Source organism: Apis florea, unplaced genomic scaffold, assembly GCF_048593485.1.
Source record: "Apis florea isolate Af1SG1 unplaced genomic scaffold, ASM4859348v1 contig_3758_pilon, whole genome shotgun sequence".
NCBI lineage: Eukaryota > Metazoa > Arthropoda > Insecta > Hymenoptera > Apidae > Apis > Apis florea.
Genome location: NW_028256839.1, coordinates 1,199,530 through 1,216,913, shown reverse-complemented (window position 1 = coordinate 1,216,913; position 17,384 = coordinate 1,199,530). Strand labels below are relative to the sequence as shown.

General features: G+C 20.7%; 3 protein-coding genes across 3 annotated transcripts; 1 reads left to right on the top strand and 2 right to left on the bottom strand.

Moving 5' to 3' along the window:
• The first annotated feature begins 576 nt into the window (after nucleotides 1-576).
• Exo70 (exocyst complex component 7) lies at nucleotides 577-7,216 on the top strand. Its single transcript, XM_031919223.2, has 7 exons — nucleotides 577-706; nucleotides 2,336-2,572; nucleotides 4,791-5,329; nucleotides 5,434-5,985; nucleotides 6,056-6,290; nucleotides 6,366-6,635; nucleotides 6,887-7,216. Exons 2-7 carry the CDS (start codon nucleotides 2,341-2,343, stop codon nucleotides 7,156-7,158), a joined length of 2,100 nt encoding a protein of 699 aa, XP_031775083.1. The 5' UTR covers nucleotides 577-706; nucleotides 2,336-2,340; the 3' UTR covers nucleotides 7,159-7,216.
• Nucleotides 7,175-9,960, bottom strand: Rac1 (ras-related protein Rac1). The gene is made up of 3 exons (XM_003697597.4): nucleotides 9,288-9,960; nucleotides 8,539-8,926; nucleotides 7,175-8,456 (listed from the first exon to the last, which is right to left on the bottom strand). The coding sequence occupies exons 1-3, from the start codon at nucleotides 9,320-9,322 to the stop codon at nucleotides 8,301-8,303; spliced, it is 579 nt and encodes a 192-aa protein (XP_003697645.1). The 5' UTR covers nucleotides 9,323-9,960; the 3' UTR covers nucleotides 7,175-8,300.
• Nucleotides 9,961-11,312: 1,352 nt separating this feature from the next.
• dpa (disc proliferation abnormal) lies at nucleotides 11,313-16,719 on the bottom strand. The gene is made up of 8 exons (XM_003697564.4): nucleotides 16,486-16,719; nucleotides 16,043-16,365; nucleotides 14,771-15,657; nucleotides 14,385-14,704; nucleotides 13,785-14,062; nucleotides 11,976-12,376; nucleotides 11,700-11,910; nucleotides 11,313-11,583 (listed from the first exon to the last, which is right to left on the bottom strand). Exons 1-8 carry the CDS (start codon nucleotides 16,583-16,585, stop codon nucleotides 11,488-11,490), a joined length of 2,616 nt encoding a protein of 871 aa, XP_003697612.3. The 5' UTR covers nucleotides 16,586-16,719; the 3' UTR covers nucleotides 11,313-11,487.
• Between the last annotated feature and the right edge of the window lie 665 nt (nucleotides 16,720-17,384).

Here is a 17,384-nt window from a genome sequence, read left to right as displayed (position 1 = left end):
ATTATTATTACTATTATTATTATTATTATTTATTTGTAATAGCTTAATTTGTAAAGCTTATCTTTCTGTTTCTTTTGACATTTGAGAAATATATATATATATTCTGCCATTCTTTTTTTTTAAATATATTTTAAAATTTTTTTTTTTAAATTTAACAATAAAAAATGATTTAAAGAAAAATTTCAATCATTATGATAAAGTAAGCTATTGCTTTCTTTACTTTGTGAGATTTATTTTATGGTCTTATATAGAAGTTCTATTCATTTTAAAAATACAATGTTAAACTTTTCTATCTTTTTCCAAATGACATATTGATGATTAATAACTGAAATTTATTCAATATAACTTGATATAGAAGATAGAGAAGTCCTGATATAAATATATAAAGATTATAATTTTAATTTTGAATTCATAATATATATTAAAATAATATATATAACAAAACATCCGTTATTCCTTCCATTTTTACTTCATTTTAATATAAATCACGATATTAATTATATCAATTATATATTTTTCATAATATTTTCAACTGAATTCGTGGATTCGTATGCCTGTAATAATCTTAATAATAATAAATAGTGACTAAATCCAACTGTAGAATGCACCACTAGTTTTGCATTCTAATATGGTTGAAATTCTAGAATTCAGTTTTTTATGTTTAGTTTTAATCTTGTGATATTAAACATTATTTTTTAAATTTATAGTAAGTAAATATAATTTAATCAATATATTTACATTATGTGAAATTTTTATGATATATTATCATATATAATAAATATTATCATATATATTAACTAATAATACAATGAAACAATCATTGTAATACACTTACATAGTTCAATATTTTGTATAATAATGAGAAGATCGTGAAGAAAATTAGATATTTCTTAACATAAATATAAAATCTTTTTTTTATATGGATAATAGTTATGTTTTCAATTTTCCATGAAATAAAAAATAATTTAAAATACTAAATACTAAAAATACTTCAAAATTTACTTTTTAATATCGATATGTTAATTACTATTACTCTATGTTACTTAAAAAAAAAATAGAATTTTGTAATATGTTTTTATATTATGGTTTTAGTTTTACAATTTATTTAAAAAATTTTTTTCTTTATAATTTTTTTTTATATAACAATTTTTATTTTATTACTTAATCTCTTCCAATGATATAAATTTTGTTTCTTTATTTAAAATATAATTTTCAAATTATACTTTTATTTAAAAGTAATTTAGATTTATATTTATATTTATTTAAAAATAATATAAACATTTTAAATATTAACATAAGATTAAATTTTTTTTTAAATTTTGTCAATTTTATTTCTAATATTTATCTCAAATATTTATATATTTATTTATTATATTATTTATTAATTATATAAAATTATAGTAGATTATTTATAATTATATAAAATTTTAATAATAAATTATTCTTTGACTTTGGTTACCAAAAATGTGTTATTATTTCTTAATAATATTTAATAAATAAAACTTAAAAATATTAGTTTTAATTTTAGGAATTTATAATATCAAAAGTTATATATTTTTATTATTGATATTAATTTATATTATTGATATATAGATATATTCATATTATATAGATAATATTGATAATGAAAAATATATAATATTTATCTAATAATAAGAAAAAACGAATACCTTACATTAACTTATTGATAGGACTATAATTAATCCAGATTTTTGTAATGTAGCTTTCTGTAATTTTAAGATATTAAATATTATTTATTAAACAATGTTTATGAAACAATGTTTAAATTGTTTTAATTTTATTTCCACTCTGCAAACTAAATCAATTATAATTATATAAATTGAATTATATTTAATTATTCATAGTTTTTTATAAAATGATTTAATATTAAGATTAATATTTTTAAAATTTATTTGTCAAATAATATCAAAAGATATTAAAAAAAATCCATAATTTTTGATGCCTTAAGATAAATTTTTTTTATATATATTATTTATATATAATTACTAAAAATTATATATATACTAAGTCAATTTTTCTAAAAAATATTAATTATCTATATATTGCATTACAATTTGGAGAGCATTGAAGTTTGTATTGATTATTTATATAGATAATATTGCTATATGTAATCAGATTAAATAAATATAATAACTAAATTATTTTTCGGAACTATTAAAATGAAATTATATTATAGTTTTTATATATATATGTTAAATATATATATAATATTTTTAAAATATGTTTTAAATTTAGTTATATTTGATAATATTATAATAATTTTTTAAAATATTTATAATATTTTTTACAATTTAAATTATATTATAATTTTTAGATAAAATGATGCATATTGCAAGAGCAGATACTTCTGAACGCAGATTTGAAATTCAATGTAAATTAGAAGCAGAAATAGCTTCTTTAGAAGCATTGAAAGAAGCAGAAGAACGAAGTAGAAAATTAACCAATAATGTTGTAGGAATTCTCTCTTCTTTAGAACAACGTCTTGCTACATTGCGACGTACCATACTTCCTGTTTATAATGAAACAGGAAATCTTCAAGCACAACAACAAAGTATGTTATTAATATAATATTAACATTTTAACATGATCCTATCCTAAACAATAACTTTTTATTGGAATGTTTTTAACAAATCAAAATTTATAATATATATTTTCAATTGATAGTTCACTAAGTTTTTTTAATTTGAAATATTGAATATTTTAAGTATCTATAAAACTATGATAAAATTTATATAAACCAATTAAAAGTTTTTTCAATCTCATATATATAAATTTTTAAATAAACTTTTATTATCCGAACTGAAATTAAGTATAATTTTAATTATATAAAAATATGAATATTTTTATTTATAGATATATTTTTGATTGATAGATATATTTTATTTTTACGGAAAAAGAATAGAATAGAAACATAATATATTAATCTCTTTTTGCCAAGCATCAACATTTCTATTATTTGATCTTAAAATTTCTTTAAATAATTCAGATAAACAATGTTTTACTATAATTAAAAAAATATATCTTTCTCTTTCTCATATGTCAACATATATATGTATATGTATGTATGTGTATGTATATATATATTATGGTTATAAATAATTTTAATAGTTGAAATACTGTGAATAAACTTTTTTTATATAAGATTCTTGCTTTTCTTTTTTTATGATTATGTTATGTTATATATATTTTTATTTTATATAAAATAAATATTATATTATATAATAATATTTGTTATTTTTTTATATGAAGTCAATATAATTTTTCAATATAATAATCATTCAATATAATAAAAAGTAATGAATTAATGAAATTTTCAGAAGTTATCAGTTTGCACATGTTATCATATATAATATATGATTATATTATAATATAAGTACATTTAATGATTAACAAAATGCTTCTTCTACTATAAAAATAATAATAATTTTTGCCAATTAATAATTTTTTAAAAATTTTATTTTAACACTTTTTAATATTTTTTTAATAATTTTTATCTATATAACATTCTTTAAAATCATTATTATTATTAAAATAACTTAATTCTTTATAAAAATTTAACATTTTTCAAATGTTATAAGGAAATGTGTTTCCTTTGGCTCATTTCGAAGTATAATATATTTCAAAGTAATATAGAAAGAAATAAAATCTGGAAATTTTAGAAAATACATACTAAGCTATTATAATCTATTTATAGATTAAAATTATCATTTATTTAATTTAATATAATCATAAAATAATTGGAATTAAATTTATTTAATATATTACAATTATATATTTTATTATATTAAAATCAAAAATTATATGTTTTATTATTTATGTTTTATTACTTATATTATATTCAATTTTATAAATTATTACTATATAATTACTAATTAATAGAATATTTTAAAAGAAGAAAATGAATCTTAAAGAAAAATCTTATATTTAAAAAATCATTTAATAAGAATATTGAATTTTTCAAAAATAAGTAATTTGCATATAAATTATATAAATGTTATTGATTTTTCTTTTATCATATAATAATACCTATAAATATGTTATTGTTTTTTTTATATTTTTAATTTTTATTATAAATTTTTAATAAAGCTTTGAATGGTCTATATAGTAAATAAATTTTATTGTATCAAGTAAAAAAAAATGTTAGAAATTATTGAAAAAATTTAATCATTAAAGCTTATTATTGTTATTATTATTATTATTATCATTATCATTATCATTATCATTATTATTATTATCAATATTAGAATTTGATGAGAATTATTTGAGAAATAAAAAATTTAAAAATTTAGAAATTTGGAAATAAAAAGTTTGATTTTTGTTTACAGTTTGCATATTTTAATAGTTACTAGTAATGTAAACATAAAACAATGAATACATCCATGTAATCTAATCAATAATTTGCATTATAATTTTTGAAAATCTTATTATTTTATTTTTGTTTTATGAATAACTTAATGTAATGGATTATTGAATCAATAAATATTATCATTACAAATTTAAGAAACTAAAAAAATAACTCCAATTTCTTTATTCAAATGTTAATATTTTATGTTTTTTTGTTAATTTTGCTATTATTTATTTTTACTTAAATGAATTCTATTATATCTAAATAAAAAATTAAAGAAATAAGATCTCTCAAGAAAATTAATTTAATCTTTCCTGATAATTTAGTAATGTCTTCCATTATTTTCAGAAATAATCCATATATTTGCTACTATTAATTATATAATTTGAATTTTAAAATACAAATAATATCATTTTCTTTACAGATATTGAAATGACATTGAATGCTTTAGATCATGCTATTGGATATTATGGAGTCTGTCAAGAAGTAGAAGTTACAGTGCGAGCTGGTCCAGGAGGATCTGGAGGATTAGATAATTTTTTGGAAGCAATGAATCGCCTTTATAATGCTCAACGTTATTTTCAAAAGAATAATCCAAGTTCTGTAGAATTAGAAAATGTAACAAGTTTATTTGTTGTTGGTTTAGATGCTTTATATGCAGAATTTCATGATATTTTAACTAGACAAAGTAAACCAATTCTTCCAATTGTTCTTTTGGATTTAATTGGTTCAGATGAAGATACTAGTGGCGAGGATGCTCCACAATCTCTTTGTCAACTATCAGAAAGCATTTTAGGAGATTTAGTTAAAATTGCAGCATGGTTAGAAGAGAGAGGACATCGTAAACATGTAAAAATTTATGCATCTGTACGTTCTGCAATTGTCTTAAGATCTCTACAATTATTAAAAGAACATCAAAGGAGTGCTAGTGGTGGCAGTACACATGCAGGAAGTCCTTTACCAGTAAGAAATTTAAATAACATATTTTTTGTGTATATATCACAAATATTTAAAATTTTAAATACAAAAATGTATTATATTTACAAAAATTGTATTATATTTTATAGAAAACAAAATTTGGAAACAGACATTCATTAGGAATTCAAGAAATTAGTGGAAAAAGAGCTTCTAAAAGATTACAACATGCTTTAGAAAAAAAAGCTAGTAGAATGTTGTTAAAAGCTTCTCAAACTACTGGTTTGGGATTATCTTTAACAACATCTAGAAAGCCACCACCACAGTTATCTGCGCATTCTGTAGAGGATACAGCACCAGATGAACAAGAAATGGAAAATTATCTTCTATTAACAGTTGGTCTCCATAAACTTATGCAAGCAGAACGATCATTGGTTGCTAAAATTTTACCAACTAGTTTGCAAGCACAAGTACTAGAAGCTACAGTACGCGAAGCTATGGATCTTGTAGCTCATGATGGAGAGAGTATAGCAACTCGTGCTAAAAGATGTATTATAAGACGTGATTTTTCCGCGGTTTTAGTGATTTTTCCTATTTTAAAACATCTTGGAGAATTAAAACCAGACTTGGAGCGCACTGTTGAAGGTTGTGATTATGCCCTTAGATCAAAATTTACTTCTGTGCTTAATACTTTAAACATAACTGTATGTATACAATTATACAATTCCTAAAATTTATTTTAAATTATTTATATAAATTATATATATTTAATAGGGGGCAAAAGCATTGGAAGACTTTGCCGAAAGTGTTAGAAATGAATCTAATTCAATTTTGCCTAAAGATGGTACTGTAGCAGAAAGTACAAGTAATGTTCTAGTTTTTTTAGAACAATTAGCAGAATATGCAGATACAGCAGGAGCTGTTTTAAGACGGAGTGCTGACATGGAAGGTGCAACATCTATGAAACAAACAGAAAACATGTATAGAACAATACTTGGCACTTATATTAGTTGGTATCACTATTTCTTTGTGTTAAATATGAAAATGTTATAAAATTAATTAATGTTTTTATTTTCATATTTAGAAAAAGTATTAGCACAATTAAATTTGGTGCTTGTAAGTAAAAGTGATACTTCATATTCGGATATTGCATTAAGAGCTTTGTTTCGTTTAAACAATCATAATCATGTTATAAATGCTTTACGTCGTAGTTCATTGATGGAACTTTTATTATTAGCAGAACCAAGTGCAGAACAAACATATTATGATCTCTTATTACGTGATAAAACTAATTATGTTTCTACTACTTTTGCAAAGGCACGCACTTATCTTGAACAACCTTTTGATGAACCAGGTCTTTATTTTAATAATTATTTTTTAATATAAAATAAAAAAATCTATATTTTAAAATTTTTTTTAAATATAATATCAAATACTAATTATATAAATAACTAATTATATTGAATAACTAATTATATAAAATTAAAAAATAGTTTATAATAATATAAAAAATATGAAATTATTTAATAATTATAACAATTGCAATGTTTATCAATCATGTAAGCACAGAAAAATAATTTATGAATTTTATTATTGTTGTTATAGAACCAGGAGCAAAAATTCTGAAAGAGAAATTTTTAGGATTTACAAGAGAATTAGAAGAAGTTGCAAAGTGTCAACGTTCTTATTCTGTACCTGATGGTCGATTACGAGAAGAATTACGAAAAGAACTTCAACAAGCTATCGTTCCTCTTTATAGAAAATTTTATAATAAATATCGAGGAATATCATTTTCTAAAAATCCTGCTAAATATATAAAATATACTCCTGAACAAATATCTATTTTAATTGATACATTTTTTGACACAACGGCATAATAAATAAATAGAAAAATTTAATAAACACCCATTTAATAAAGCATATTTAGTTACAATATCTATGATATTTTTTATGGACTGAATTCCCATTCCCCGGATAGATTGCACAGGTCAGTGGATCTGCGACGATTGAAATAGATCTCGGTCCAGCCCCACTTTATATATATTTATAATATATATATAAAAAACAAGTAACGTCCGATTTAGATTCAGCAGCTTATGCAAGTAAAATAAGAATGATAGGAATACAGTTTGAACTTTTACCATTTATGTACAATTATTTGTTATAGAATAATTCCTTTCTTTCTCTCTTTGCACTCTTAAACATTCATTCACACATATTAATTTTCTCTATCTCTCATATTTTTCTTTTTAGCCATGTTGTGCGTATCAATTACAGCAAAATTGCAGCAACATGAAAATAGAGATAAAGAAGTGAAATCACACTTATAACGCTCATTCTAAGACTTACATGATTATCTTATTTCATGGTATGTATTAACCAATTTAATTAAAAGTGAAAATCATTTCATGTTTGCAACTGCATATTTATGGAAAAAAAAATAAAATTTACAATTTATGATATTAATTTCATTTAATTATCAGTTAGAAAACAACTTATTTAAGCATTAGATAAATTTTTAATATATCAATTTTCAATACATCAATTTCTTTATATATCAAAAATTTTTAGAATGTAATTATATTCCTTGCATTTGAAATATACAATGCAAATTTACATAAAATGGTTTACCTCTTTTATTAAATTGTTTAGTATTTAGTGCGCTGATAAACGCACATACATAATAATGTTTAATTTCTTATAATTCATATGTAATAACTAATATTAATAACACACTCTAATATACTGTACATTATCAGTTCTGTTTTCATTTGGCTTTCTTTCTTTCGCAAGAATATTTAGCTAATGTCCAAAACACTTAAATTGCGTATATTCTTTCTTCATCTGTTTATACGCATTATATAAATTGATTTGTGCGTTTTTATGGCAGATGCTTGTAAAGAGATGGACCGTACAACGGGGTTTTTTTAATAGAAGTTAGATGTCCTGTTGCAATCAAGTCCGATCGGAGGAAAAATAGTACATTTGCACATGCTCCACCGTCGTTGAACATTTAATATTATAGAAGGAAACATCTGCGTTTTGGTTTCACTTGAAGAACAGGACACAATACTGCGCGAATTGCTTCATCAAATACTGTTTTTAATCCTTTTTGAGTAAGAGCAGAACATTCTAAATATTTTACAGCACCAATTTCTTTTGCCATGGATAAACCCTATATACAATTTAATAAATTATAATTTTAAAATTATTATAATTATAGATATAGCATAATAATATATAAAATAAATACATGCCTGAGGATATGTTATAGGTGCAAGTTTCTTATCTTTTAATCGCTCAATTGTCTCTTTATCTTCACGTAAATCTAATTTAGTTCCTACTAAAATAATTGGAGTAGCTGGACAATGATGACGTACTTCTGGATACCATTTTGCACGAACATTTTCAAAACTGGCTGGATTAACGAGAGAAAAGCAAATCAAAAAAACATCTGTTTGAGGATAAGACAGTGGTCTTAATCTGTCATAATCTTCTTGACCTGCTGTATCCCATAAACCAAGATTTATTGGTTTACCATCCACCATGACATTTGCAGAATAATTGTCAAATACAGTTGGAATATATTCTCCAGGAAAGGCATTGGTAGTATAGCTTATAAGGAGACATGTTTTACCTACTGCTCTGTAGAAATTAATCAATTAAAAATAATTAAATTGATTATATAAAAATATATTATAATCTTGATAACAATAGATTAATACAATTTGGGTTAAAGTTTGCAAGTAAAAAATTATTTAGAAATTAATAATTATAGAATAATTATATTATTTTGATTTTATACTAATCTTCAACAATGGATAGAAAAATAAAAAACTACATTAAAAAGTATAACGGGTGTGGTACTAGTTTTTAAATATTTCTTGATTAGAAAAAACCAATCGCCAAGGGCTACTTTGACGATTCTTGATCAGGTAATATAAATCAAAAATAGAGAAAAAAAAAAAATATCGCGAAACATTATAATAGATTTTAAAATACTCACCCGTCTCCTACGACAACACATTTAATAGCTTGCATCCTGAAGGTTGGAACCGTTCACAAATAGAAATATCTACGTAAATTCGCAGGAAGGGACTCTAGTTCGATTCGACAGAACAGGAAAGATCAAGAGAGACAGACAAGGAGTGGAAATGTTGTAAAATAGAAAGAGAGAATATATAAAGGAAATAGGCGCAAGAGAGATAAATAAGTAGTGTCAAATGTAAGATAGAAAAAGATCATAAAATGGAAGGATGAATAAATTAAAACCAAAGAGAGAAAAAGTTAGATGAAAAAATATAAATATTCATGTAAAAATATAAAAATCGGGATAAATAAATATATATTATAATGTCTTTGATGTCCTTGTTTTATAATGGAAAACGAAGTTGGGGGTCTTTCGTTAAATGCAGCACTCCTGACCTCAATATGTGGCCTCAATAACGAACATACACTTAATGAGTTTATTTACTTTATAATAATCAAAACGATGTTTCTATAAGTGTAAAAAATTTTAAATAAATTCTTTATTTTTCTATTGTTTTTATAAATATTATTTTAAAAACATATTTAACTAAAAAAAATTCGTTTAAATAGAGGATCAGATATACATGAAATAATGGTTGAAATGACAACCAATGCAGAATAATATATTTGGAGGGGATTTTAACGAATGCGCATCAGCTTAATAAAATTGCTATGCATATAATTTTATGAAAATGTGGAAATTTTGAGATCCATATTTTAAAATTATACAATATAAATAAAAAAATTAACAATTTAAATTGAAAATTTTTTATTTTATTGCAATTATTTTTTTAGTAATTTTTTTATAAGATCTATTATTTATGAAATATTTTTATTAAATTTCAAAGAGTTTAATGAAATAAAGAATGAATTTATTAATATTAATAAAATTAAATAAAATTAAATAAAATAATAAAATATAATTGTATAAAGTTATAAGTATAAAGTAACTAATGTATATTAATTAAATAGATGGTTATTATATATATTATATATTGGTTATTATAGTGTTCATTGTTTCATGTTCATATAAATTTTTTATTTATTTTTCTGTATTTAATAATTTAATTTTATTTAATTTTTTTTTAATATTTCATAAATAATTCAAAAAATTTTATTTATAAAATAATTTTCTTTTTATAAAATTTTAATAAACTGTAAAAAAATATATAAATATACTGATCAATTATAGATATATAATAATAACTATTATATATATAGATATATAATAATAATAATTATTATACTAATTTATTTTTTATTATATTATTTTAATATAAATTTATAAATCATTAATTTTAAAAACTTTTTATTATACATTGAATAATTACATGTATAATGATAAATATGATAATGATATTGGGTGTGGCTATATATTACAATTAGGATGTTATAACCAGAGTACTAAAATTCTATGTATAAAAATAAATAAAAAAAAAAATGTATAATAAATGTAAAATAAATAAATTATTTTGTTTGATGCATTCTTCTGGAGAAAATTGAATTTAAAAACTTTTCATATAAAAAAAAAATTAATTCTTGAATGGATATGACCAAATTATTGATAGGTTATAGTATATAGTTATAGTAGAAAAAATAAATAAAAGATATATAATAAAATTTCTTTTATTTAAATTTTTATAAAATTTAGAGAAATAGTTGATATTTCTACTTGACAAATTTTTTTAAATTTTTTATATTTCTCCTATATTACTTAAATTTCAGGATTGATTTTTTTCGAAAACAGTATTAAAGACATATTATGCGATTATTTTTAAAATTATTACTTATTAATTGTATTATGCATCTAATGTATAATTTTATATGATAAATACTATTTTACGAATTTATTTTAATGAGATTTTATTTTTTTAAATATATAATATAAAATATTTTTTTAGCATTTGTTAATCTTTTTTAATAATAATAAAAATTATATTAATTAAAAAACAATAATTATACAAATTCAATAAAAAAATAATATATTACACAAAACAAAACATTACTTTATTAGAAAAATGTATTTAATATATCAAATCAATATAAACTTGTAATACAGATACTAAAAGTTCTTTTTAAATTATATATATTTTTTTATTTTTTATTTAATGAATTTAATTTAGTAATAAAAATATATAAAATAAATGAAAAAAAAAATAAAATAAAATACAAATGGATTAAGAAATACGAATACTACTTCTTCCAATTATTGTTATTAATCCATTATCTTGTAATTCTCTTAAAGCATCTTCAAACATATCTCGGGTAATCAACTAAAAAACAAAACAATTATAATAATATTTCTTGCAATAGATAAAATATATTAATAATTCTTACATTTTTCATAATTATAATTCATTATATTATGAAAATATATATGTATACTAACCAATTCAGAAGATTGTTTTATTTCAGTAAAAAGTTTTTGTTGACTAAGTATATGAATTTTATCTTTTTTTTCAATAAGTTTTTGAAGCACATCACATAATTCTTTCTTTTTTTTTCTAGCTATTGAAGATATACCTGTAGTTAAAATACTTATATCTATTTTGCCACTTAATGGATCAATTGCAGATTGTTTTAAAGCTTCTCTATGCAACCTATTTTTGAAAATTATATATATTACATTTTAAATATATAATGATTTTTATGAGATTTTACAAACCTCCATGCTTCTTCAACATCTTGTAATTCCACAATAGAACTGAGTCTTATTTTAGCATGTGCTTCAGATAAACGTATCAAAGATTCTAATTGTCTAGGATAGGCTGTTATTTGTCCACGTCCTCTTCCAACTCGTCTCATATCAACATAAGCTTGTATTAATCTTTGTTGGCTTTCTTCATTAAGAATAGGATGAACATGTTCTTTTGCAAAAACTATATAATCGCGAATAATACTTCTGCTTACTTCTTCATCTTCATCTTCTTCTGATGTTTTATAATATAAAGATACCATGTGAGTTGCAAGTTTACTATCGTATGTATCACTTTGTGGATCTAACATTAAAAAAATTAAATCAAAACGAGAAAGTAATGTATGTGGTAACTTCACATTTTCGACTACCTAAAAAAATATGCATTTTATAATATTATAAAAATTAATAAGATAATGTATTTATTAAATTGAAAATGTTTATGTATTCGTGAGAAATAAATATATAAGTATATATATATATACAATAATGATATATAAAAGAAAATAATATACAAAATGTAATATGAAATATATTTATATTTTTATTCATAAAAACATAAATATTTATAATTTAACAATTATAATAAGCATTCAATTGTAAATAAATCAATTGAAATTTTTTTGTTGTATAATAATAGTATATAAAATTCTTTAAAATGATTAGTATATTTTTCATCAATTCTTCTTTTCGAAGTTTTTTTCTTGTTATTATATGTAGCATTTATATCTAATTTTTTTTTTATACAACTTCAAAATAATACAGTTTAGATGATATTTATTTTTAAAATTCCTATTTAAATTCAATTTTATTAAAAAAGATTTTCATTATAATTATCTTCTTTTAAAACAATATATACAATCATAAATGAATAAAGTTTAATTTGTAATAATAATATATATGAATATATTTGAATCTTTTCGAATTTTTATTAGTGAAATATTATTTTCTTTAAAAAATATATATATATATATATATATATATATATATATATATACACAAGATATTAATATATTTCTAAAGTTTTTTGAAGTAAAAATAAAAAATTGATATATCAATTAAAGTTTATTTATTAAGTTATAAGCAATTAAAGTTGTGTAAGATGAAATGAAATCAGAAATCTAATCTAAATTTAAATTACTCATAATTATAATTATATTATAATTTAATATAAAACTAATATTTATATAATTTTTGTATAGCAACTTTTGTTCTATTTTAACTCTTAAATTTTTTAATATTTTAATATTTTTAATATTTTCATGAATTATAACAACCTACAATTTAAATAAGTATTTAGATAATAAATATTAAAATTAAGTAGAGTTATTCAATATTCAATGTTTTGTTTGAAAATAATAATGAAAATTATTATTTGTATCAGATTTATATCATATCTAGAACATTTTTCTATTTTTTTTTTATATGATTTTTTTTATTTAATATATAATCTATATAAATAAAAAATTATTATAACATTAATATTATTATATAATACTATAATTATGTATTAATTATTTATTAAAACAATTAAATTTTTTTGTTATTTCTATAGTTAAATATAGTATAAAAATATGTTTTATAATTAATAAATCTTAATAAACATCTAAATATTCATTAAAAGAAAAGAATAAAAAATTATAGGTTTATTAAAGAATTAAAACTGACATTAAAATTTCAAAAAAAAAAAGAACTAATAAAAAATATACTGTAATTTGAATAATAGAATAATATAAAGTAATCATGTACATAATTTATCTTTTAAAATGAAATATATACCGTTTTATTCTTATTCCATTGAGATTCACATGGATTAGCTGCAGCAAGTATACTAGTTCTCGCATTTAATTGACAAATAATGCCAGCTTTAGCAATGCTTAAAGTTTGCTGTTCCATTACTTCATGTAATACTGATCTTGCATTTTCATTCATTTTATCAAATTCATCAATGCAACATATTCCATTATCTGCAAGTCCTAAAGCTCCTGTTTGTAATATTAATTGCCCAGTTTCTGGATCTTTTGTTACATAAGCTGTTAAACCAACAGCAGTGGAGCCTATAACATAATATACAATAATATTTTAAAGATTATATTTTAGTATTATATTTAACATTATTAAATCTTAACAATAAATTATAAAAATTTTCAACAAATTACTTAAATATATTATACATAAAAATTAATGAAACTTTATTTCTTTCTATTTTTTATTCTCACATATTTATTATTTATCAAAAAAATATATATATTTAGAATTAATATATATATTTCACTAATATTAATATTAATATTAAAATATATATTTTTAATAAATATTAATAAGACATATTTAATCATGATAAATTATTTTTATTATATTTATTCTTTTTTATTTTACCTTTTCCACTAGTATATTGAGATCGTGGTACTAAATTATAAATGTATTGTAACAATTGTGATTTGCTTGTACCTGGATCACCACATAATAATATATTAATATCAGGTCTAAAATGTTTGCCATTTACAGTGGAAGCCTTTCTAGTTCCACCAAATAATTGTAATATAATTCCTTTTTTTACATCATTATTTGCATATATACTAGGAGCAATATGTCTTGCTAATCGTTCATAAATATCTTTCTTCTGTGACAATAATTTTAAAGTTTCTATTCTTTCTGGTGTAAAATTATGTTCTTTACCATCCTCTTGATCATATAATCTATAAATAATTTAAAATAAACAATTAATGAAGACAAATTTTTTAATTTATTTATTTTTTCCTTACCGTTTGGAATCATGTTTTCTAAAATGTACTACATCGATGTAAGTTTTATAAATGGCTTGAAAATTATGTTCAAAATTAGGTTTATGTGTTGCTGCTCTATAAATTCCAGTAACAGAAACTCTATCTCCGGGCAATACTGCATCTACTAAATTATTATGTGCAAATAAAACAGTAGTATGTGGAGTTTGTCCTTGTGGCATTTCATCTGGAGCTTCTTGTAATTTAATCATTTGTTTATCAGAAAAATGACTCAAATTATGTACTAAGGTGAAAGAATATTTATGAGTGCAATGTGCACAAACTGTAGGCTCCTTTGTTTTCCCTTTTTCAATTTCTACTAAAGTTGTAAAAGCACAAATACTACATTTAAAATAGGCCTCTCGCATTTGTGGAATTAACCGTGAAACTCTAATTACCATTCCTGGTATTGTAATTAATTGATCTACATCAGAAGGATTTAATTCTCTCATAGTTTTAATTTTAGCTACATTAAAAGGACGCACTTGAATTTGATGTTCTAAAACTGCTGCTGGAAATTTTTCAAAAAATAATTCATTTGCTGCCATATCTAGTGTTGGAATCACTTCTTGAGGATAAGAAACTAATTGTTGATAAAGATGTTCATCAAATGTTTTCACATGAGCACAATTCACATTTAAATATGGTTCTTCTAAAGTATGTATTTCTTCTAATTTTTGAAGATATAAAGGTTCTGATAGATTCATATTTTCTGGTAGTTCATCATTTTCTGCATCTGGATCAATAAATTGTTGAAAAAATAATTTAAATTGTTCTTTGCATTGATTTATAACTACATTTGTACCCCAAACAACCAATTGAGGTCCTGTTGTATCACTTTCTGATGTACCATTCTGTATTTCTGAAATCTATCATTTATAAATTATTAATATTATTATTATTATTATTATCATTAATATTATTATTTATTTACTACATTATTTATTTATATCCTATATTAATATTAAATTAAATAAATAAATAAACTTATGATATATAGTTATAAATAATATTATCAAAATTAGATATATATTCTTTAAAACTTTTCAATAATTTTTCATATAAAATAGAAAAACATCTACAATATTTATATTAAAAAAAAATCAAAATATTTAATTATTAAAATATAAATATATATTCTTTAAAACTTTTCAATAATCATTTTTTATATAAAATTAAAAAATATATAATATTAAAAAAAACTCATATTATTTTAAATAATGAATGTAATAAAATCAATTATCATTAACTTACAGGTTCTTGCATTGTAAATTGACGTAAACGTTTGTCTGTATTGATGTCAGGTCTATGTCTAAGTGGAGTTCCTCGAATTCCACTTCTTGGAGTTCGAATTGATCCTAATGAGCTTGGTGTACCATAATTAATTGGAGAAGATAATTGTAAACCACTTTCTGAACCATGAATTGGACCAGAGTGGTCTGTAAAATGTTCACCAGAATCAACAGCACTTTCATGTTCAGAAGAAGCAACAATTGTAGCACCTCCAGCAGTACCAGTAGTACCCCATCTTAACGGAGTTTCTACATTATCATCATCTTCATTATGGACAGCATTACCTTATAAAATTTATTATATGTTTTGTTTATATTATACAATATATGTTTATATAATACATTTATATTTATGTAGTACTAAATAAAAATGAATATGAAATAACCTTTAAAATAAATACTTACGAGGAGTACCAAAAGCAGAAGGAGATCTATTACTTTGTATTTGTCTTCTAGGAGTTCTTCCAGGACTATCTGTAGCCGATAATCTCATAGGACTTGACATTGTTTTTTATATATCTTTAAAAAGTTTCTAAAAATGTGGAAAAAATATTAAACACTTATTTTCCCGCACTTTCTTATTATTGAAACTGAAAACTCAAGTATCAACTATTTATCAGCCAATAATAATTTGAACTTAGTGACATGTGATTTATAGCCAATCAAAAACGTCAGAACTAACAATTAAGTATTTATAGTTTTATACAATAGTTTATTTTAAATTATATTTCAATGTTTCAATATGATAGTAAATTGTGATTTAAGGCTATAATATTAAATATTATGATTTTTATCATCATAATATTGATTTAGTAACATAATAATCATATAATAAGAATTATGATTTTTTTTATCTTATCTAATTATGATTTTTATTATAGTATAAAAATATACTTTTAGATATTATTAAATTAAATTAATTTATGGTTATGTTATAAATTTCAATATAAAAAAATTTATATTTTAGCGACTCAAGTACGAGTCGAATTTGGAATGATTGTATAATCGAAACATAAATCTATAGTCATTATTTTAATTTGTATATATAAATATTTAATGAAGAATAAATGAGCTCATTAAAAATTAAATTAATTAATTGTGATTTTTTATAATTAATTTTTAATTTAATTTTACTATAAATTTTATCGATTGATGCTCATTATGATAAACACGGAGAAACAAAATATAATTAATGTTTTTCTAAAAAAATTAATTTAATATTTAAATATATGGATTATTTCACGCTAAAATAATTATAATATTTACTGAAATTTTCACAAAAATATTTTTAAACAATGTAAATG